This window comes from Zeus faber, assembly GCF_960531495.2.
Source record: "Zeus faber genome assembly, chromosome: 3".
Lineage (NCBI taxonomy): Eukaryota > Metazoa > Chordata > Actinopteri > Zeiformes > Zeidae > Zeus > Zeus faber.
The window spans coordinates 35,700,545-35,724,177 of NC_137190.1; the positions used below are offsets into that span (position 1 = coordinate 35,700,545).

The window sequence follows — 23,633 nt, forward strand, 5'->3', positions numbered from 1 at the left end:
GGACAAGTCTGTGCCCATGTGAGCAGCGACATCATGGCCGCTGGAGATGCTGCTGCTTTTCTGGAGTATTGTATCAACAAAATAGACATTAACACCGCACACCCGGAAACATTTCTCAGGTACGTTCACTTGCGTTTCCCGCTTCGTGCAAGAACAGCAGTTTCATATATAAATTGCCACGTGAGCTGTTAATTTGTTGATGATGTTCCCATAACACACTGTAACGCACATTTTGCACATTACTATTATTATTATTCTCTTTGGGGCGAGATGAAGTCACAAGCTATTATAATTGAGTTGTTTAACTGGCTTTACATAAGTTAATAACAATGAAAAGTGTGAGATGTCATTGGATCATTTATGGCCGATCCAGAGTATGTTTTTCGTAATATATTATAGACATCTAAAATTGAACTAAAATTAAATTAATAGTCCGGCTGGTTCCAAATCAGCTCCGTACCATTTCACCTTTATGAAGAAAAAATTACCTGGAACTATGATATGTCGAAATGATCGTACTTTAAAGGGGTTTTCAATTTCTTGATCGTACATCATACAAAGGGCTACATTATTTACAAATTATCGTACATCTGGCAGCGCTGATAGGAGCTGAGATTTTTGAACACCGGACAGGAGTGTTTGACTCATGAGACTCTCTCACAATGTTGATCCATTTTCTTCTTCTTTTTTATAGTATCCAAGATGAAGTGGCGTCAGACTTCACATCACTCACTAAGGTCATGTATGACTTCCACAAGACCCAGGAGCCAGCAAACTGTGAAGGCAGCCCCCTGGCTCTGCTGGTAGTGGACAGTTTTGATGAGGAGCAAATTTGGCAGGAACTGGAACTTCAGAACACTGCCGTGCTGAGACACATGGCGAGTGAAGTCAGAAAAGCCGCCTTCGATGACATGTTGACCCTGCTTGAGGAGCAGGAAGAGGAGGGTGTCGAGGATGGAGAAGAAGATGTAGAAGATAGTCTGGAGTTAATGGAGGAGGAGGCAGAGGATGACAACGATGAAGAAGAAGCAGCACCCAAGAGGTCTCAGCTAACATCCTCAGAGGGACAACTGAGCGACACAGATGAAGACTCTGACTTAGATTTTGATGTTGATGCTCTGGAAAGCCGAGAGAAGCAGAAGAAGAAGCAGAGGGCGAGGAAAATACCCCTCAATAAAGGGGTTCTTTCTGAAGTTGACGACAGGTTCTTTAAGCTGTCAGAGATGGAGTCCTTCCTCGACACTATGGAGAAAAAGGATGGGAAGGCGGTTGATGACATTGACGTGAACTATTTTCAGGACATGCCTTCGGGTGATGATGACGACCTGGACTCTGATACTCCCATTTTTTCTGTGAAACAAAAGAAGAAAACTTCAGTATGTATCCAGGCATAATCATTTTCATACTGATCAAGCCCCTCTCATATTTGGGTTGCAAGGATAGCTTCTTTTATTTTGGGGACCAAATACTTACTCTTGAGTACTTATGGGTACGAATATTGCGTACCCATATGATTACTGTAATTTAATTTAAACAAAATCTAATAAGACAATATAAGATGATGAAGCTGTCACAGAGTTACAAAATTTAACCTGAAGTATGAGCCAGATTAAATTACGACATATTTAAATGGTATTGGTTTGTGGAGTCTTGTGGTTTTACAGGTTTGAGTACAAAACTTTGAGCAATTTGAATATCCATCCTGAATACCGACAACCAACGCTATTGTGAATTCGGACCTTGTATAATCAGATCCGGTGAAGTAATGCAGATGTATTGTGAATCAGAATCAGAAGACAGTTATTTTTATTAATGTATTTATTATTAAAGCCACTACAAGGAGTAAGGCCAGGACATTGTTAGAGTTTTTGAAGATTCTAATGGCACTCTCAGTTGTTCTCCTTTCTCTGATTCTTAGGTTTAGGGTTATCAATGTCATTATTGATCTAAAGTACAACTGCACAGAGGTTGACTGTTAACAAATGTTTGTAGTTGCAGACCCTCGGTTTGCGGGGAAAAAAAATTGTGAAGAGTTACATTGTTTGTGATTCTCCTTAAGTGGACAAAACACTGCACACCAAAATGATAATAAAAAAAACAACCAATAAAACAAATCTGTCGCAGAGGTATCCACGAAATTGGAATTGGTTTCAAATTGGAGCCACTTCTCAATACCCAGCCCTACAGAGCTGAATGTGTTTTAGAATTTTGATTCATATATATACGTATATATAATTGAAAATGCAAGAAAGACTGTCCGTGTGGTGACCGGCATACTATTTCTAAATGTTCCAGTCCACCTTTAGGATTCCATATGGTAAAACTCTGACATTCCCTGCTGATTCCAACGGAACACACAAAAGTAGCCACAATTATCGATACATTACTAAATTAAAATACATATTTGTATACCAGAGGCACTCATGGAGCATGTGAGAAATGCAGTTGTCATTCCAAAAATCTCAAGCGGGTCTTTTATAAATCGGAAAGAAACTGCCATTTAGTTTTGTACAGTGGCTATTTAAAGGACAATATGTAGAATTAAAAGGATTTGTATTTCTGTTTACAGCTCAAGAGCTCCAGAAATCTCAAATACAAGGACTTCTTCGACGGTGTGGACAGTGGGCCAGCTGGAGAGGGCGACCAGCCTGAAGACAGCATGGGCGAGGAGCGGGATGACGGTGAAGAGGAAAGTGAGGATGATGACGAGTTTGGGGACGAGGAAGGTGAAATTGGGTAGGTGTTTGGGAAAAGGTCATGCAAAGCCTCGAATCACAGCTGGGTGGTACAGCCAAGATATAACACCGTGTTCATGTTTTTCACATTTTTGTGGCGGTGGAGACAGCACTGTGTGAGATTGGGGTCTGAGATAAAAAATTGCCGCCTGATGATTATTTTAAGGCAATTTTTCAAGCCTTTTCTATCTAACACTGAATCACCATTCACGGGATGTTTATAGGGTTGAGTACTGAAACCCAGTACCGCTATGGCACTGGTTCCTAGCCGATTGGTATCTACCGGACCAAATCGCAACGCAGATCTCAGTGCCTCATTTCGGTGCCATGCGAGAGCTGCTGATTGAAATATCCGCCCTCCAGGGCTCGGAAACTGCCACACTCACGTTCACTAACATCATCGTTTCGCTGACTTACGGTCAAGAGCCAAACAGCAGCGGGGCTCGTCAGTGTGTGTTGTTTTTTTTTTTACGAAAATAAGAAGCATAAAAAATAACAATAGCCCCAGATCCTTTCATCTGCCATTCGATCACGCATTCATGCCCCAGATTGCAATTTGTGCTACCGTAGCTGTTCTGTGGGATAGGACCGGACGGGCTAGAGTTCGCTCCCCATGCAAATCAATGAGCCTTGGGCATCCATGACCCTGTCGCCGGTTCACAGGTTGTCCTTCTTTGGACCACTTTTGGTAGATACTAAGCACTGCATACCGGGAACACCCCACAAGACTTACCGTTTTGGAGAAGCTCTGACCGACTAGTCTAGCCATCACCATTTGGCCCCTGTCAGAGTCACTCAGATCCTTATGCTTGCCCATTTTTCCTGCTTCCAATACGTCAACTTCAAGAACTGACTGTTCCATTGCTGCCTAATATATCCCCACCCCTTGGCAGGTGCCATTGTACCGAGATTATCAAGTTTTTCACTTCACCTGTCAGTGGTTTTAATGCTGTAGCTGATCATTTTATGTTACAGAAATGAATCATTAATGCTTCAATATGCTTTATTCTTGACACTTTTTGCATAGAGTAATTAAAAATTCACAATATTAATCTGTGTAACCAATTGTAAAAAAAAAAAAAAACAAAAATAATAATCTGACATAGAACATTAAAACTAAAAACCTGATGGGATTATTAAAGCCATAGCATTTTACCTTTGAATCCAATGTATTGTACAGAAATATCAATTAGAAGTTGTTGTGATGGTTAACACACTTGAAGTACTGATGCCAGCACTCCTTTGTCTGTGGCTTTAGGGATGAGCATCGCAGACAATCCAAGGACGCTCAAAGAAGAGTGACCTTTAACCTTTCGACAGAGGAGGAGAGCAAGGTAGAAGACCTGCACGACATCTTCGGGGGGAAAAGCGCAAGCTCAGCTGAAACTGAAGCCAAGTCGTCGTTTGAGAAGCGGCAACAAAAGGTAAGAGCTGAGCACATACCAGGAAGTGCAGTGGGTGTGTTTGTCTTTTAAATATCTACATAATATTAAGAGCAGAAGACTTTAGTCTCATCTTATGTAATAAGTGTTGCAATAAAGTACATTTGCATAACAGTAAGAAAACCACTGTCACAGGCTTGTTTATGGGCATAAATGTCAACACAAATGACAGAGAAGGCATTGATTCAAGTCTGTATGTGGTCAAATAATGACGGTGAGTAGTAATGACACAATTAACCGGTTACACTGGAACTCTGGTTAGAAACGGTATTGTTCTCAACCCCTAAGAATTTTCAAAGCCGCGTCATTTGGCCATTCAATACACCCACATGAAAAGTTTGCTTGTAACTTTAAGAGATATACAGTATACAGCATAAATGAGTGTACCCCCTCTTCACATAAAGATATTTCTAAATGATCACCTTTACAATTCATGGAAAGATGACAACTGAAATGTATGAAACATACTTATCATAGAAAGGTATGTCATCAATAACTGTAAAATAAGTTACTTAATATGTCCTCCATTACTTTTAAATACGTGGTTCATTGTGTACAAGTTCACAAGATATTGTCATGTCTATCCTGTTCAACTCCTGGAGGATGTCCTCCGTAAGTGACTTGATGTTTGATGGGGGGCGCTGCTCAACTTGTCACTTTAAAATTCCCCAAAGGTGCTCAATAGCGTTGAGGTCGGGTGACATACTGGTTAGGGATGCAATGAAAACGGTATGTTATCGAACCGTTCGGTACGCCCCCTACGGTTTAATACGCATACTTGAACTGTGATCTGTGGTCTTTTGACAGCTCTGGGGCACTTGCTTTGCGATTCTCCTGCACTTTTCTCAAAGAAAATCACTTATCACAGGGTGAAAGCTTCCCTCACGGCTGAATGTTTCAGGGAGTTTGTCACAAGTCCATCTTTTTTGAATTTCTGTATCACTTGCTGGTGTACTGACTTAATAATAATGATTGCCTAATCCTCTTTGCGGGAGTCTCTGTCCACATCTAGGGGTTTAGGGAGGGAACCGGAGTCTTTCTGGCCGTGGTTTGGCGAAAGGTTTTTATTATAAAGTTGAACAAAAAGGCTCGCTGGCCCCAAGTATAAATAATAAAGAATAAGGATTTTGGGCACAGTAGGAATGGTGTACCGATCTGGCTCCTGGTCGGTTGATGAGCCCGTGCGCCGATCCCCTCTGCAAGACAAACAAACATTAAGAAAGCTCCTTGCCCCGAGTCAGACCAATCAGCGCCGCTTGGGCACTGATTCGGCTGACTCGAGGCAGCTTGGCGGCCGCGGGAAAGCGAGCTATGGTGCCGTCTGCAGCCGCGGCTTGACCACACTTTGTGCAATTAAATAATTTCAGACAATTCTGAAGAGCCATGTGGTGCCACTGTGTTAGCATTTAGTCTGAGAGTAATTCAATGGGTTAAGTACTACACAAATTGTCCAATTACACCTGTTTGAGTGTGATGGTTCAATAGACTCATCTGCTGATCAATTGCCCTTAACTAGCACCAAAAAATTTTTTTTTCTTTTTTAACTTTCAGGAGGCTGTACTCATTTTTGCAACATGGCCTTTAATCATATTGATAAGAAAATCATATTTCTTGTTTAGTTTTGACATTTTCATTGGTAACTGATATAGCAGAGTTTCTGGAACATTACATCATGTAGGAACTGAATTGGTTAGGTTTAAGAGGGGCTCTACACACACACACACACACACGTGCGTGCATGCATGTGTGTAAATTTCAGTATAAAAATGTAATAATACCCACCTTATTCATGTTTTCAATATAAAGAACAGTTAAATATTTTCTATGCAGGACCAAAAGAAAGTTGCAAAAGTACAAGAAAACATTTAATTCCTAAATGCCTATGTGTTTGCCCTCCATAGTGTTATATAATTAATAAAAAAAACAAACAAACTGCGATGCAGTCCCAACATCTCAATATTCAAGAGGTTATTTGTCACATACATATACATACAGTCATACATACACTACTCACAAAAAGTTAGGGATATATGGCTTTCGGGTGAAATTTATGGAAAATGTAAAAAGTTCATGTTACAGTGATATTATATTATGAAAGTAGGGCATTTAAGTAGAAGCATGCAATGGTGATTTCCTCATCTCAAACAATTTATTGAAACAAAAGCCAACAACAGCGGTGGTTAGACCACAACAAAAAATGTCAATGTCTCAATAACTTGTCATGTGCCCTTGAGCATCAATTACAGCTTGACAACTACGTCTCATGCTGTTCACAAGTCAACTTATTGTCTGCTGAGGCCTAGTACCCCACTCTTCTTGAAGGGCAGCCCTTGGGTCAAATAGGTTCTGGGGTACAGAGTTACGAGCCTCTACATGGCGACTCAGCTGATCCCAGAGGTTTTCTATGGGATTCAGGTCTGGAGAAAGTGCAGGCCACTCCATTTGAGGTACCCCAGTCTCCAGCAGCCGTTCTCTAATGATGCGACCTTCGAGGAGCTGGAGCATTGTCGTCAATAAAGATGAAATTAGGCCTGTGTTGTTCATGCAGGGGCACAATGACTGGATAAATGATGTTATTCAGGTAGTATGGGCTTGTCATGTACCATTCACAAAGTGTAGGGCAGTTCTGTATTGACTAGACACACCTGCCCACACTGTAACACCACCACCACCAAAGGCTCGTCTGGTGACAACAGTGGCTGATGCATAGCGCTCTCCTTGACGTCTCCAACATCGCTGGCGGCCATCATTTCTGGCGGCCATCATTTCTGCTCAACGTGAATCGACTTTCATCAGAGAACAGCACTGAGGCCACTGGTCCCTCGTCCAGCGTCAATGCTCCCTGGCCCATGCAAGACGATGATGCCTGTACCTGGTGGTGTGGTCACGTACCCTTGCAGGTCGTCTAGCACGCAGACCACACTGATGTAAATGGTTTTGAATGGTCTGACGTGACACTTGGGTGCCTCTCACCTCCCTCAAATGTGCCTGGAGTTGAGTGGCATTCATCATCTGGTTCCTTAGGGCACTGTTCACAATGAAGCACTCATCAGTGTGGAATGTGGCCAAAAGACGTCCACTTCTATGCCTTTCTGTGACTCTTCCAGTCTCTCTGTATCTCTGTTGCAACCTGCTGATGACACTCTGTGACACTCTAAGCTCAGTGGCCACTTCCTTCTGAGAACATCCTGTTTGGAGCCTCGCAATGGCGAGGTACTGTTGATCAATTGTTAGGTGTTTTCTTGGTCTCATGATGTTAAAATGTGAACAGCATGATGAAGAGGACTGTTTAAATACCAATTCTAATTGAACGAGGAAATGTATTGGTTGATTCATGGATCAAACACCTGTTGTGAATTTTGCCGTTCAGCTCCTTGTTAGAGAACAGCAAGTTGTGCAAAAAGTACTGAAACATTGAACAGTCTGACATGTGCATTCAAAAGTTTAGAGAAGGTCAAATTAAGTTCACCTGTAAAGGTTATAGTAAATTTTAGGTTCATCCTGAAATTTCTCACCCGGTGATAACACACTATGTCCTAGGAAAAATTTCTTTCTAATAGACCAACTAACTAACTCCTAAAACGTAATACAGTAAGTCAAATACTTATAGAATAAAATAAAAATATATAGAATAAAATAAAATGAGATAAAATGGAATAGATAGAGGGAATATGCTTATGTATATGGAATAGGCAATTATGTATATACAGATATGTGCATTAAAGTGGCATGTGAATAAAGTGAGGTAGTACTTGGGATAATACAGCACAGTATACAACAGTACGGCGCAGCAATACAGCATCACGAACAACCCTGAACACTGACACAGTATGCAGTACAGTATGCTACATATAGTACAGTAAGGTAGTGGAGCCTCGTGTGTGGCTCAGTGAGGACCCCTGGTGAGGTCAGCATTAACAGTTCTAATGGCTTGCGGGAAAAAACTCTGTCTCAGTCTCTCTGTTCTCGCTGTGTGACTGTGGAGGCGCTTGTGCATAATAATTTGGAACAGTGCATTTTGAGTTTTTAATTTTTGGAAAAAAAATACAATCATTGGGAGGTTTGTTCAATAACATTAGCATTATACCCTAACGGTTGATGACTTAAATTACACTGACTGTCATTTGCATCGACTATTTAGGACAGGGGTGGCCAACCAGTCAGAGACTAAGAGCGACTTTTTTTACTGTGTTACTGCAAAGAGCCACATCATACACATGGGCACACATGAACATCACCCCATCCCTTCCTCACACACACACACACACACACACACACACACACACACACACACACACACACAGACCTCTGCTCAGCCAGATTAATTGTAAATGTCACACACAAACATGATAATGACAGAAATTGACTCTAGCCCCCGCGACCCGACTAAGGATAATCGGTTGAAGATGGAAGGATGGATGGAGTACTAAGACCACAGGCCAGTTATTTTCAACAATTAACATTGTGTGCACTGTCTCACACACACAAACTCTCAGTTCAACCAAGTCCACAAACAAAAATATAACATTGTGTGCACTGTCTCACACACACAAACTCTCAGTTCAACCAAGTCCACAAACAAAAATATAACATTGTGTGCACTGTCTCACAAACACAAACTCTCAGTTCAAAAAGTACTGTTGTTTATTCATTCATAGAGGGGGGAATTGGACTTCGAGTTTAATGATAAGGATGTATTTTTTTCATGTTGGGTCAATTTATTCAATAGTGTCCCTTAAACCCTAACCTTTAAGAATCAGTTTTGGCTCTTGCCTACCATACACGATCCGATGCTTTGGCCATCCACATATACCTGGGACTAGGTGTTCCGGAGCCCTGGCCACATTTTTGAAAATGTGTGGTTAAGAGGATCGAACCCGCTATCGGATCTCGAGTTCAAAGCCGCTACCATTGAGCCAGGACTCCTAAATGAAAGTACTGCGTTTCCGCGGTATACCTCTCAGTCCACAAACAAAAATATAATAATTAACAATAGCGTTTTCCTCTTACTATGCATGTTGCTTAGTGGGACTTCTGGCATTCCTCGTATGGGGATGGTAGCTCAGGAGGTAGAGCTGGTGGTCTAGTGATCTAAAGGTTGCTGGTTGGATCCCAGGCTCCTCCTGCTAGCATGCTGTAGTGTCCTTGAGCAAGACACTTAACCCCTAATTGCTCCTGATGGCTGCGTCCGTCGGTGTTTGAACAATTGTAAGTCGCTTTGGATAAAAGCGTCTGCTAAATGACTAAATGTAAAATGTAAATGTGATTCCTTGTCTTGAACAATCCTCTTCAAATCTGGCTTGTATTCCGTTGTTGCCACTCGAAGCAATTCTTTCACATGGGTGTCAGTCAGAACAGATCGATGCTTTGATTTCACATGTTTTAGGGTAGAAAACACAGACTCGCAGACGTATGTTGACCCAAACATTGACAGTATCTTAAGCGCAGCCCGTTTGACATTGGGGTATTTTTCCATTGGCACACTTTTCAAGAACTCAATGGTCCCTTCCCTTAAAGCAGCTTTCAGTCGGTCCTCCTCAGTGTTGCCAGATTGGCCCAATCTGGCAACACTGGCTGCAGCTCGCGAGTCGCGCCACACACACACACACACACACACAGACAGACAGACAGACAGACAGACAGACAGACAGACAGACAGACACACCCCTCCAGCCTTCACAGTTCTCCATCGGGGATGTCGGATACACAAAGCAATTCACCGGCCGATCCATCTTATATGTTGACTACTAACCATGTCAATAGTGTTGAAAATAAACTTCCAAAGCTTTCGAATCTTATTTGGTGTTTTATTAGTCTTAATGCCGCGTTAGACACACGTTCCAGTCGCCTGGAATGCCTCTATACGTTGACTTTGTATGGAGGCGCTTTTGGTGTAAACCCGGCATTAGGACTAATAAAACAGGCGTTAATGGGACATGACTCCTGCTGCTGTCCGCTTTGAGTAAATGAGGAAGTGATCCACGGTGGAAAACGAGTGATACATCATAGCGATTTTATAATCATAATAGGGAATGAATGGCTGCGCTTTTTTTTTTTCTGCGTTTTTGACGCTTGTCATGTGAAAGCCCCTTAAGAGCCGCAGTAAAACCAGCCAAAGAGCCGCATGAGGCTCGCGAGCCGCAGGTTGGCCAGGCCTGATATAGGACAATCAGAGAAAAATATCATTTGCATATTAATTTGGAATGCGGTGTAATTATATAATATAATTAATTGTCTGTGTTGTATTAAGTATACATTTAAGTCCCTCTAAATGAAACTTACCTTAACTTACCTCCAGTACTTACCTCACAGAGTAGAAGTCCTCTGATGGTTTGCTAGACTGGCACTCGTAGTTTCAGGTGATCAGTGTTCCACTTTCTTGGATATTCAAATCGAATATAAATGACTACTCAGATGTGCTTCTTCCTTCTTCCAGATGTTGGAGAAGATCCAGAAATTGGAGATGTCGGCACTAGCAGGCAAGCCCTGGCAGTTGTCCGGAGAGGTGTCTGCTCAGTCCCGGCCGGAAAACAGCATCCTGGAAGAAAACGTGGAATATGATCAAGCATCCAGGACGGGTGGGTGCAATTATCACTTTCACAATCACAATATATAACAGAAACATTATCTGTCCTCCAGTTTACAATTCCCAGGAAACAAATCCAGGGAGCAATTGCAAGAATCAGAAATATGGATCTGTTACAGCCAGGTTTGATAAGCATGATTGGAATCAATATAAATCGAAATGATACCAATCTGATCCAAAGTCATGCCGTTAAAGACACAATACACTAACGGTTGGAAACAGTCGAACAATATTTTAACAAAGTCTGAACAGAAACAAATTATTTCTGTTGAAGATTCCTTCTTTATTCTTTTGGAATGATGCAAAAACAATAAATGATAGTGAAACAATGTATCGTATAACATCACATGTTTTGTTCCTTTTCTTTTTTTTTCTTATGTAGTTTTGAGTGCAAGCAATACAATAGCTCATGAAAGAAATCAACTTTTGAAAGCAGATGCTTGTCTGAAAAATAATTTCAAGAACTCCAAGTTGCAATGAGTTAAATAATTTTCCCATTAACTCATTGCAGGAAGAGGAACTTCAAATGAAAGTTGTTTGAAAGCCAGAGTTGCCAAGTTGGCTTTCAGCTAATTCATCTGTTTCAATCTCACTGCTGTCCATTTCCATGCTGCCAACATATAAATATGACTGCTATGTGTTTCGTGGCACTTGACTTGTATTGTTTCCCTCAAATACTGGCCGTTATGTGTAAATGGACATTTATTTTCAATATTCATATTCTTTTGCTGTTTAGCGCCTGCCATCACAGAGGAAACCACCCTGCTCCTCGAGGACATCATCAAACAGAGAATAAAAGACCAGGTCAGAAAACAGTTCCCCGCAAACCAGCCTAAAGATATGCGTGGTTCTGAACCAATTACAGTGATTGCTACAGTGTGTCCACTGGTCATGACACCCAGACGTCTCCGCCCGTTTTCGACCTCATTAGGTGTTTGACGATGTGGTGCGTAAGGAGAAGCCCAAGGAGGAAGCCTTTCAGTACAAGAAGAGGCTCACGCTGGACCACGAGAAAAGCAAACTGAGTCTGGCCAAGGTCTACGAGCAGGAGTATCTCAAACAAATGCAGGTACGTCACTCATTTTCACTGGGCTTATTGGTTCTCGACCCATTGAAAGTCCAGCAGGGTTGCATCTGGGGTGGTTGCTTATTATACTAACGCTAATTCCAATCAATAGCCCGATTGGAAATCACATCTCACATCTCAACTAAAGATGGAAAACAATATTTTGCACAATAAATGTGCATTATTCCAATCTGCAAAACACTACGCCCCAGGGCAAAATGGTCTGTTCCACATTGCAGCTGCACAGAAGGCCAATTATTCATAGTGATGCAAAGATTATTTTTGAAAGTACTGTTTATAAAAACTAAAAAAAAAAAAAAATGTATATATAAAAATTATATAAAAATCTGTTCAATACATATTGATCAGCCACCACTTTAAAACCACCTGCCCAATATTGTGTAGGTCCCCCTCGTGCCAGAGACGTGGACTCGACTTGGTCTTGGAAGTTAAATACTCGTGACTTGACTTGCGACATGGTGACTTGAATAACTTGTTTGTGTTAATTTTATGTTTTCAGTTTGAATATTCTATTAAATATAAAATATTATATTGTTCAACTTCAATGTTAGGCAACAGCAATTACAAGTGTCAGTTTGACATTACCTGGTATGCAAGCTACCACTGGAAATGGCTTTATTATGATTTGTAGGGATGATTCTAGGATATTTAAGATAAGGTGGCACAGGGGGAACCAAGAACCAGTCAGGAAGCACCTGACTGGTTATGACTGTTTTAATTTGAGCTGGTCCACAGGGATCGCAGTGGTTGGGAACCTCTGCTCAAGCCCAATGGCGTTGGGGCGGGGGGCTGCTTTAGACAGGTTCTTAAAACAATTCGTCACCAAACGTTCAAATTAAACATAAATTAAAACAACTCTCCAGAGTGTTCAAATTAAAGATACATTTAAATTTGAACAGTAGCAAACAGTGATCTTTTTTTGATTGTGAAGAAATTAAGAAAAATGTTTTGCATAAAGTTGTGTTTTGTATTGTGTTTATTGAACTTTAAAACAATTGATAAGCAGGCTACATAAAGAATGAAATCCCATGAGTGTGTTAACAAGTGCAATCTGTGGGTGGAGCTTATTTCTATGTTGACAAACGTGATTGGTTGGAGGTAAAAGGTCAATTTGAGATTGTCCAAACTGATTGGCTTTCTGTTGCAACTTGCCAAATGCGGAAATTAACAGATACAGTTTTGTTGTTTTTTTTTTAAATCAAAATGATGTCCCCTCAATGTCTTTTATTTCGACATTGAGGGGAAAAAAAATGGCGATCATTATCGTTATTATTCTATCGGCCAGCACTAATTAAAATTTTGCTTAGAGGGAATTATTTTCACCAGAAATGATGACTGTAGCGATTTAAATATGTCAGACTTGAACAGATTTTCCCGGTCAAAAACCGGCAATTACCGGATAACGGAAACGCTGGTTCTAGGCACCAAGTCAATAATCCGACACCTCACATTTTTCTCCTGGCTACAAGCACTATGCAATTAATGAATAGAAAAAACAACCTCTATATCCTCTTGTTTAAATTAATTTAGTACAACCCTCCTGCCCCTATCATGAGCAGCATTACATAAATGATTCCAGCTGTAATATATACTAAATCTTTTTTTTTTTCTTTCTTTTTTTTACGATCAAATTACCACGTAACTTCCCCACATTTATTCACCCCGGATGCCCCCTTTTAATATATATATATATATATATATATATATATATATATCAAGATTCAAGATTCAAGATTTTTTATTTGTCACATACATATACATACTTTCATACATATATGCAGTGAAATGTAATGCAACGCACCCGGTGATAGCACACAATATGTCCTAGGAAAAAAAAATAAAAGTAAAAAATTCCTTTCTAATAGACCAGCTAACTGACTCCTAAAACGTAATACACTAAGTTGAATACTTATAGAATAAGATAAAAATATATAGAATAAAATACAATAAAAAATAAAATGAAATAAAATGGAATAGATAGAGGGAATATGCCTATGTATATACAGATATGTGCAATTATAATATATATATATATATATATATATATATATATATATATATATATATATATATATATATATATATATATATATATATATATATATATCTATACAGTGGGGCAAAAAAGTATTAAGTCAGCCACCAATTGTGCAAGTTCTCCCACTTAAAAAGATGAGAGAGGCCTGTAATTTTCATCATAGCTACACTTCGACTATGAGAGACAGAATGGGGGGAAAGAATCCAGGAAGTCACATTGTAGGATTTTTAATGAATTAATTGGTAAATTCCTCGGTAAAATAAGTATTTGGTCACCTACAAACAAGCAAGATTTCTGGCTTTCACAGACCTATAACTTTTTCTTTAAGAGGCTCCTCTGTCCTCCACTCCTTACCTGTATTAATGGCACCTGTTTGAACTCGTTATCAGTATAAAAGACACCTGTCCACAACCTCAAACAGTCACACTCCAAACTCCACTATGGCCAAGACCAAAGAGCTGTCAAAGGACACTAGAAACAAAATTGTAGACCTGCACCAGGCTGGAAAGACTGAATCTGCAATAGGTAAGCAGCTTGTTGTGAAGAAATCAACTGTGGGAGCAATTATTAGAAAATGGAAGACATACAAGACCACTGATAATCTCCCTCGATCTGGGGCTCCAGGCAAGATCTCACCCCGTGGGGTCAAAATGATCACAAGAACAGTGAGCAAACATCCCAGAACCACACGGGGGGACCTAGTGAATGACCTGCAGAGAGCTGGGACCAAAGTAACAAAGGCTACCATCAGTAACACACTACGCCGCCAGGGACTCAAATCCTGCAGTGCCAGACGTGTCCCCCTGCTTAAGCCAGTACATGTCCAGGCCCGTCTGAAGTTTGCTAGAGAGCATTTGGATGATCCAGAAGAGGATTGGGAGAATGTCATATGGTCAGGTGAAACCAAAATAGAACTTTTTGGCAAAAACTCAACTTGTCGTGTTTGGACGAGAAAGAAAGCTGAGTTGCATCCAAAGAACACCATACCTACTGTGAAGCATGGGGGTAGAAACATCATGCTTTGGGGCTGTTTTTCTGCAAAGGGACCCGGACGACTGATCCGTGTAAAGCAGGGGTGTCAAACATACGGCCCGCGGGCCTGATCAGGCCCGCGGGCCGTATGTTTGGACAGGTTTAATCCTGCCCGCGAGATGATTTTGCTAAGCATAAAATTGAGCTGCAATTTTTCAATGAATGAAACTGCTTTTCTAAATGTGTCCAGTGGGTGTCACAATAGCAATTCTGTTAAGCAAGCAAACTGTTTAAACTGGGGCTGAACAAGTAGGCTACAGCCAGTCCAGAGCTAGCCTGTCTTTCTGCCTGACCAATTTGAACATTATGTGCACACTCATTGCCCCAAAATGTCTCTGTCAAAAAAGAGAAAAGTGGACGCAGAGTGCAGAGTTTTCCAAGAAAAATGGTCATCCTCCTATTTATTCACGGAAGTGAATGGGGAAAGCTGTGTGTTTGGTGTGTTCACAGCATGTTTCAGGGCTGAAAGAATATAACCGTCCTCGCCACTATGAGACTCTTCATGGCGACAAATACAACAACTTTCAAGGACAACAGAGAAGAGAGAAGGTGAATGTTATTGGCGGTTCTGAAGAAACAGCAGTCTGTGTTTACTCGTCGCCGAGAAATCAGTGATGCTGCAGTGAAAGCCAGCTACATTATAGCTAATAAAATTGCAGTGGCTTCAAAGCCACTTATTGAGGGGGAATTTGTAAAAACATGCATGCTGAAGGCTGCGGAGATTGTGTGCCATGAAAAGCACCAGGCTTTTGCAAATATCAGCCTGACAAGAAATACAGTTGCAGGATTTCTGATCTTTCGGCGGATTCGGAGACAGCCAATTGAAGTGCAGTTTTAAAGTAATTTATTGCTTTTTCAGTTGCAATTGACGAAAGCACGGACATTACTGATGTTGCGCAACTGGCAATATTCATCCGCGGAGTTGATGACACTTTGACTGTCACCGAGGAGTTCGTGGAGTTGGTGCCAATGACGGACACCACAACAGCAGCTGATATTTTCACCACACTCGTCAGCGCACTGGACAGGCTCGAAGTGGACTGGTCCCGCGCTGTCAGCCTGGCTACAGATGGTGCGCCCTCAATGGTCGGTAAAAATGCAGGTGTTCGACAAAGTTCAGAGAGAAAGTGCAGACTGCAAATGGAGGCATGCCGCAGCCACGAAGCGGTTCAAAGATAAAATAACGGGACTATTGCGGGAGTTTGAGACACGCTTTCAGATTTTTGGTGAACTGGAGAAAGACTTCAAAGTTTTTTGCTCGACCATTCACTGCAAATGCGCTTGATCTGCCCGTCAACATCCAACTTGAAACAATAGACTTGCAGTGTGACTCAGATTTGAAGGGCAAGTTTGCCGCAGCTGGCTTGGACACATTCTATCAGTATCTCTTGCCACGTTACCCCAACTTAACAGCCCTTGCTGCAAAAGTGTTGTGCATGTTTGGAACCACATATCTTTGTGAGCAAGTTTTCTCTGTTATGAGCATCAATAAAACAAAGCTGCGCTCAAGGCTCACAAATAAGCACTTGAATAACATCCTGAAATTGGCAAAGAGACAAAGTCTAAGTTCTTTTTGGAGTAAAACAAAGAAAACAATCTGAAGTTGTCGTTATTTTTACGTTTTTATGCCATGATTTTACTGGTCCGGCCCGCTTGAGAACAGATTTTCCTCCATGTAGCCCCTGAGCTAAAAGGAGTTTGACGCCCCTGGTGTAAAGGAAGGAATGAATGGGGCCATGTATCGTAAGATTTTGAGTGAAAACCTCCTTCCATCAGCAAGGGCATTGAAGATGAAACGTAGCTGGGTCTCTCAACATGACAATGATCCCAAATACACCGCCCGGGCAACGAAGGAGTGGCTTCGTAAGAAGCATTTCAAGGTCCTGGAGTGGCCTAGCCAGTCTCCAGATCTCAACCCCATAGAAGATCTTTGGAGGGAGTTGAAAGTCTGTGTTGCCCAGCGACAGCCCCAAAACATCACTGCTCTAGAGGAGATCTGCATGGAGGAATGGGCCAAAATACCAGCAACAGTCTGTGAAAACCTTGTGAAGACTTACATAAAACGTTTGACCTCTGTCATTGCAAACAAAGGGTATATAACAAAGTATTGACATGAACTTTTGTTATTGACCAAATACTTATTTTCCACCATAATTTGCAAAAAAATTCTTTAAAAATCAGACAATGTGATTTTCTGGATTTTTTTTTTCTCATTTTGTCTCTCATAGTTGAGGTTTACCAATGATGAAAATAACAGGCCTCTCTCATCTTTTTAAGTGGGATAACTTGCACAATTGGTGGCTACTACTTTTTTGCCATTTTATTTTTATATACTGCTTTCTGAAAGGCCTGTGGAATATCTCTATATAGCTCACCTCAACACTTTTTGCCAGGTCATACCAGTGTGTTTAAAGTGTGTGCTCTTCGCAGACCACACACTTTAAACAAAGCATCTCTAAAATGCTCTTTTTTCCCAGCAAAAGACAGAGGAAGAAGAGAATCCCGCCCATGGAGAAATTCAAAAGCTCATTGACATACTCTTCTTGAAGCTGGACGCACTCTCCAACTTCCACTTCATACCAAGACCAGTACGTATTACCTCCGTTCTACATGTACCATGACTGCGCACTCTGCTCAAACATGGAAATATATCAAAACCCTTGGCTCCTGGAAAGGAAGACACATGGTGTAGGTGCATGTTAATGTTATAAAACTAAAATTATTGGGGCTTGAGGGCAAGGTAATGGGAAGAATGGAGAATGGACAGGAAGCAAGCAAATTTTGGAATATTTTGGGGAATGGGATTTAATTCTCGACAAGATTTCTCTCCCATCACTAATCAATATATCAGAATGTCACCCAGTATGCATTAAGACACAGCAAACGGATGCAGTTCTGTTTTATCATCTAATACACATGAATACTTGAAATACCAAGTTATCCAGATTGAAATACTCGATTGTCATGACATACTGGATCAAGGATGTTTCACTAAATGGCATTTATTTGGAAACAAACAATGAACATGGAGGTAGTCAATACAGGTACTGCTCACTTAACGACCGAGTTCCATTCCTTGGACCAGGTTGTTAAGCAAAATGGTCGATAAGTGAGGACCTGTGTTATTTCATGGTAAGGGGGCGTGGCCATTGCAAACACTAGTGTAGTGAATACTGACAGACTGCGGGAACGAGACTGAGAACGGTGACGCACGATGAGATGTGTGTATATAGTGTATATAAAGGGTGATGTGCGATGGGATGCTTGATGCTGAGACAGTGTGCATGCCGCGGTATTGTATGCAGCGCACAATACAGACTGGTCAGAGAGGTGGTCGTAAGCCGGAACGGTCGTTAAACAGGTAGGTCGTTAAGTGAGGAGTACCTGTAATTCAATCCAAAGTCTCAGAAAATAGGAGCATACAAATAGGGTAGACAGGGTACAGGGTAGAGTTGAGGTTGATTCAAGAACTATGCTTTTATTTTGAGAACCAAGTGTTTGGATATTTTATTTTGGCCCTAACTGGGTGGGAGCTTAAGGTTACATCAAGGCTTTGTCGCCAGTGAAACCCCAACTGTGTTTTTTCCTCTTCTTTTTTGACCACAGCCTGTTCCCGAGGTCAAGGTGGTGTCTAACCTACCATCCATCACCATGGAGGAGGTGGCTCCAGTCAGTGCCAGCGACGCCACTCTACTTGCACCGGAGGAAATCAAGGTGCGGTTCGCCATGGCCAGCCTCAATCTTTCTGTGTTTAACTCTATAAGCCTCGTTAATTGAATGAAAAGCACGTGTCTTGTGCGCTTTGCGTTAAGAGAACAAATTAAATGTATGCACGTGCACAGAAAAAGTTCCTAAACCCTAAAGGGGTATGAATTTGTGCGTCAAACAACGAAGAAAATATAAAAAGTATTATCGACTTCCATTTTGTGATTAAAAACAATCAATAATTGCTATTTCTGAATTGCATCATAGTTGGCTATACAATATTTAATAAAACAAACTCATTTGAATTTGGAACCTTGAAAATAGCATTCATATTTTAACATGCATACTACGTGCTCTCAATATTGGCCAGCGCTGTAGGCAAGTGAAAAGAGCAATGGCTTCTTGGACATACTACATTGTCATTCAGCTTCACCCGTCTCTTTAAACATCCTGCGGCTTGACATTTATAGCCGCTTCTTGCTCTCACAATGCATTGTGGGTAGTGTGCAGTGTTTGCATAGTATGGCATTTTGAGTCATGTATGTCATCCTGGTCCTTTTTACAAATTATTTGAGCCATTCTATGATTTTGGATATTTTGGAACACAAATTTGGTGTACTAAATAGTCTGCTAGTATTTCCATTCCAGATGCACTCTTTTCAACAGCAGACTAGTGACAGCCTTACATATTAGTGACAGCACACACACACACACACACACACACACACACATTTGTGTCCCTTGAGGGCTTAACATTCACCATTAATTCAACAGTTTTTGATTGTATGTCAAAATTTGTAACACAAATATACGACAAAGTAAGGTAAGGTTTACAACTTAAACACAGTATACCTCGATTCCTGAAAACATTCCCTTCTCACCCAAAGGAGAAGAACAAGGCGGGAGACGTGCTAGGCGACTCTGAAAAGACATCAACGGACAAGAATCGTGACCGACGCAATAAGAAGAAAGCCAAGCAGCTGAAGATGAAGGAGAGAGAGCGCCGACAGAAAGAGAAGGAAACCAACCACGTTGGCAAGAACAAAAAGCTGTCCAAGGCTGAAATGGTGGAAAACCTCAAGAAACTAACAAAGGGCGGCAAAGCTACGATAATGAAGGTCAGTCTCTTCTTTGCGTTCATAATATTCTCTCCATCTCCGTTCATATCTAGATATCTTTGGAGAAGAGTTGGCTTGCTGTTGGCTTGCAGTTTAACTGCAAGGTTTTCAAACAATGAATATGATTTCCCCATGAATCCGACAAACCACCATGATGGATTTGAAGAGATTCTCCCAAGCGTCCTACATGTCTGTATGGAAGTGATCGGGGTGAAATTGTGCTCTAAAAATGGATTAAATATTTGCCATGTTTCAACACAGGCCTTAATAAAATCTTGGTTCCCATCATGAGTTTCCTGTTTTCGAAAAGAAGATGTACCTTTTTTTTTTTTTTTCAGGCTTAAGACATCTGCCCCATTGAACCTGCCCCAGATTTTCTGTCTTATCTCAGAGACAACCAACCTAAAACCAGTGACAAAGCAAGTCATAGTCAACTTCAGGGAAAAAAAAGCATGAAGGTCTTCATTTATATGACATACTTAAAACTTGGTCATCGAAAACCTAACTTAAAATATATTCATATTTTTTTTGTTTGCCTTTTTTTTATCCTTCTTAAATCCCTGTATGGTTTTGTAGATGTTAAAATGTGACCCACCGCATAGTTTAGGGTCATTTGGCGGCTGTTGACTTTTTTTGCATCATTTGAAAGAGGAGAATTAGAGCTTCCAAACAAGGTGTCACTTGTGCAAATCAAGCAAATATTTTTTAAAGCTATGACTTGTTAATGACAAGGATGTGGCAAACTGTGATTCTGAGATAATCACCTTGAAAGTTTCGCCAAGACTTGGTTTCATTCACCTAGCTGCCAGAATGCAAATGGGGTAGCCAAAGCCGCATGGCTAATTAACATACTGCGCAATGGTCCAATCACTGCTTTGTTCTTGTGTTTTGAGGGAACGTTGAACATATTTTTGATTTTTTTTTTTTATTTAACAGTAAGAATATACATGTTTTATAAAAGTGGAATTTAATTTCCGGTGGTTCTTGAAAATATTCCGTTTCATAGTGACATTCGGGTTGAAATCTGCTGTTTGAAATGTTCTCCAAATCCGGAGTAATATCAGATTCAGTGTCACTGTCGGAGAACTGACTATCATCGCGGAAAATGAAGTCCAGTGCGCGCTGCTTAAACTGACTTCGATCTATCGCCCTGGTCAGATTAAGGTCTGCAATATGATTTAGATCTTCCTCCACCCGCTTCTCCTAATCAACCGGAAGTGACGGTGACGTCATTGACACGCCCCCTGCACAACCTTGTCTCCATGTGTGTATAAAACACGTAATATTTAAAGGTTGAACTCTATCATTGTGACTTCACATGGAATATGGATGAATGAATGATCTTCACCTGGACGGTCGCTTTAAAGGAAACAATCGATCTGTGTTGTTCAGCGTTGTTAAGCGCTGAGCGACATATTATATTTAACTCCATGCTTTAACATTTTTCTACTAGTTAAAAATAAAACTCGGTTTTGTAAATACGTTGAGAGATTAAAAAAAAACCCACAAAGGAACACAAATCTGGAAAAATCTCATTTTCCTTCAAGAAAGGTTTTTTCAACTTATTTGGCTGCTCCTGGTGATTTTAGAAGTGCACGAGATGGCAGCTTTTGCTGTGGTGGGTCACAAATGTATAACAAAAAGCAATGTATGGTATTTAATTTAATTCAAAATTTCAGGTCCACTCTACATAATTTACCATCAGTCAATCTCCTGGGGTTTTCCTTTTGTTTTTTTGTTTTGTTGTTTTTTTAAGAACGGTTAAAGGCGAAAAGGGCTCATCGCAGTGTCCCGAATAGCCAGACAAAGTCAGAAAAACACTGAGCTGTGGTCCGTTTGCTTTTCAGGACGATGGGAAAGACAAGGCCCTGAGATCCTCCCAGGCCTTCTTCTCGCAACTCCAGGATCAAGTCAAAAGTCAGATTAAAGATGCCAAAGGCCACATGTCCAACAAGAAGAAACAGAAGGAAGTGTCTGCAAGCAAACTGAAGTTGTAATTGTGTTTTGTAATTATACCAGACCAAAATATGTCCTTGTTTTGATAACCTTTTACAGTAATTGCTGCAATATATGAACGTGTGGATGCTATGTACTTCAAATAAAGTATACTCGTTAATTTGAATTGATGACGATACATCCCCTCAAAATAAACCATATGGAAACAGACCCCAACGACATCAGCACATGTTTTACGCTTTGGGGGTGAATAATTTCAGTTAAATTCAGTGTTTGTTTACATGTACAATTATTTGTATTGATATGTAATAGTAATCAAATAATATTTTCCTGCTAACCCCCTGTACCACTATAGGTGAACTTGCGTACCACTAGTGGCACGTGTAACAGTTAGGCTTTCGACTAGATTTTGGAACATGTGCTGCGGGGATTTGCTCCCGTTCAGTCACAAGAGCATCAGTGAGGTCAGAGGTCAGGCACGGATGTTGACCAATGGGGCAGTCAGTGTTCCAATTAATCCTGAAGATGTCTAATAGGGATCATGTCTGGGCTCTGCACAGACCAGTGAAGTTCTTCCACGCCAGAGTCAATAAACAATCTTTTTTATGGACCTTGTTTAGTGTCATGCTGAAACACAAACGGACCCTCCCCAAACTTGCCACAAAGTTGGAGGCGCACAACTCTCTAGAATGTCAACGGCTGCTGAAGTGTTAAGATGACCCTTCACTTCAATGTATACATCAGTGGGGTTTTTTTTATTTTATATTATATATATATATATATATATATATATATATATATATTTTTTTTTTTTTTTTTTTTTTCATCAGTGGTTAAATACACGTGAAATGGGATGATGTTGGGGTGATGTTTCACAAGTGATTTGGGGAATGTGCTTGTGCATCAGGCCAAATGGGGTGCAAAATCATGATGCAAAATAAATAAAGATAATGTATATTTTTTGTCTTTCAAAAATACATTAATCGTCGACACATACACTACTCACAAAAAGAGGGATATTCGGCTTTCGGGTGAAATTTCAGGATGAACCTTAAATGCACTATAATCTTTACAGGTGAACTTAATTTGACCTTTAAACTTTTGAATGCCCATGTCCAACTGCTCAATGTTTCAGTACTTTTTGCACAACTTGCTGTTCTCTAACAAGGAGGTGAACGGCAAAATTCACAACAGGTGTTTGATCCATGAATCGACCAATACATTTCCTGGTTCAATTAGAATTGGTATTTAAAGTCCTCTTCATCATGCTGTTCACATTTTGACATCATGAGACCAAGACGACACCTAACAACCGATCAACAGCACCCCGCCATTGCGAGGCTTCAAACAGGATATTCTCAGAGGCAAGTGGCCACTGAGCTTAGAGTGTCACAGAGTGTCATCAGCAGGTTGCAACAGAGATACAGAGAGACTGGAAGAGTCACAGAAAGGCAAAGAAGTGGACGTCCTTTGGCCACATCCCACACTGATGAGCGCTTCATTGTGTACAGTGCCCTGCGAAACCGGATGATGAATGCCACTCAACTACAGGCACATTTAAGTGTCACGTCAGACCATTCGAAAACCATTCGAAAACCACATCAGTGCGGTCTGCGTGCTAGACGACCTGCAAGGGTACCTGACCACACCACCAGGCACAGGCATCATCGTCTTGCATGGACCAGGGAGCATTTACGCTGGACGAGGGACCAGTGGGCCTCAGTGCTGTTCTCTGATGAAAGTTGATTCACGTTGAGCAGAAATGATGGCCGCCAGCGATGTTGGAAACGTCAAGGAGAGCGCTACGCATCAGCCACTGTCACCAGACGAGTCTTGGTGGTGGTGGTGTTACAGTGTGGGCAGGTGTGTCTAGTCAATACAGAACTGCCCTACACTTTGTGAATGGTACAGTGACAAGCCCATACTACCTGAAT

The 23,633-nt window shown here is 41.0% G+C and overlaps 1 protein-coding gene across 2 annotated transcripts; it reads left to right on the plus strand.

The window, feature by feature from the left end:
* The first annotated feature begins 12 nt into the window (after positions 1-12).
* Positions 13-22,066, plus strand: mphosph10 (M-phase phosphoprotein 10 (U3 small nucleolar ribonucleoprotein)). 2 transcript variants are annotated; one of them, XM_079997860.1, is made up of 11 exons: positions 13-119; positions 695-1,376; positions 2,570-2,736; positions 3,994-4,159; positions 10,614-10,755; positions 11,500-11,567; positions 11,695-11,832; positions 17,398-17,508; positions 18,527-18,634; positions 19,513-19,743; positions 21,591-22,066. In XM_079997860.1, exons 1-11 carry the CDS (start codon positions 34-36, stop codon positions 21,738-21,740), a joined length of 2,049 nt encoding a protein of 682 aa, XP_079853986.1. In that variant the 5' UTR covers positions 13-33; the 3' UTR covers positions 21,741-22,066. The 2 variants fall into 2 exon arrangements, with proteins under 2 accessions (XP_079853986.1, XP_079853987.1); XM_079997861.1 differs by having other exon boundaries at positions 19,525-19,743.
* The last annotated feature ends 1,567 nt before the right edge of the window (positions 22,067-23,633 follow it).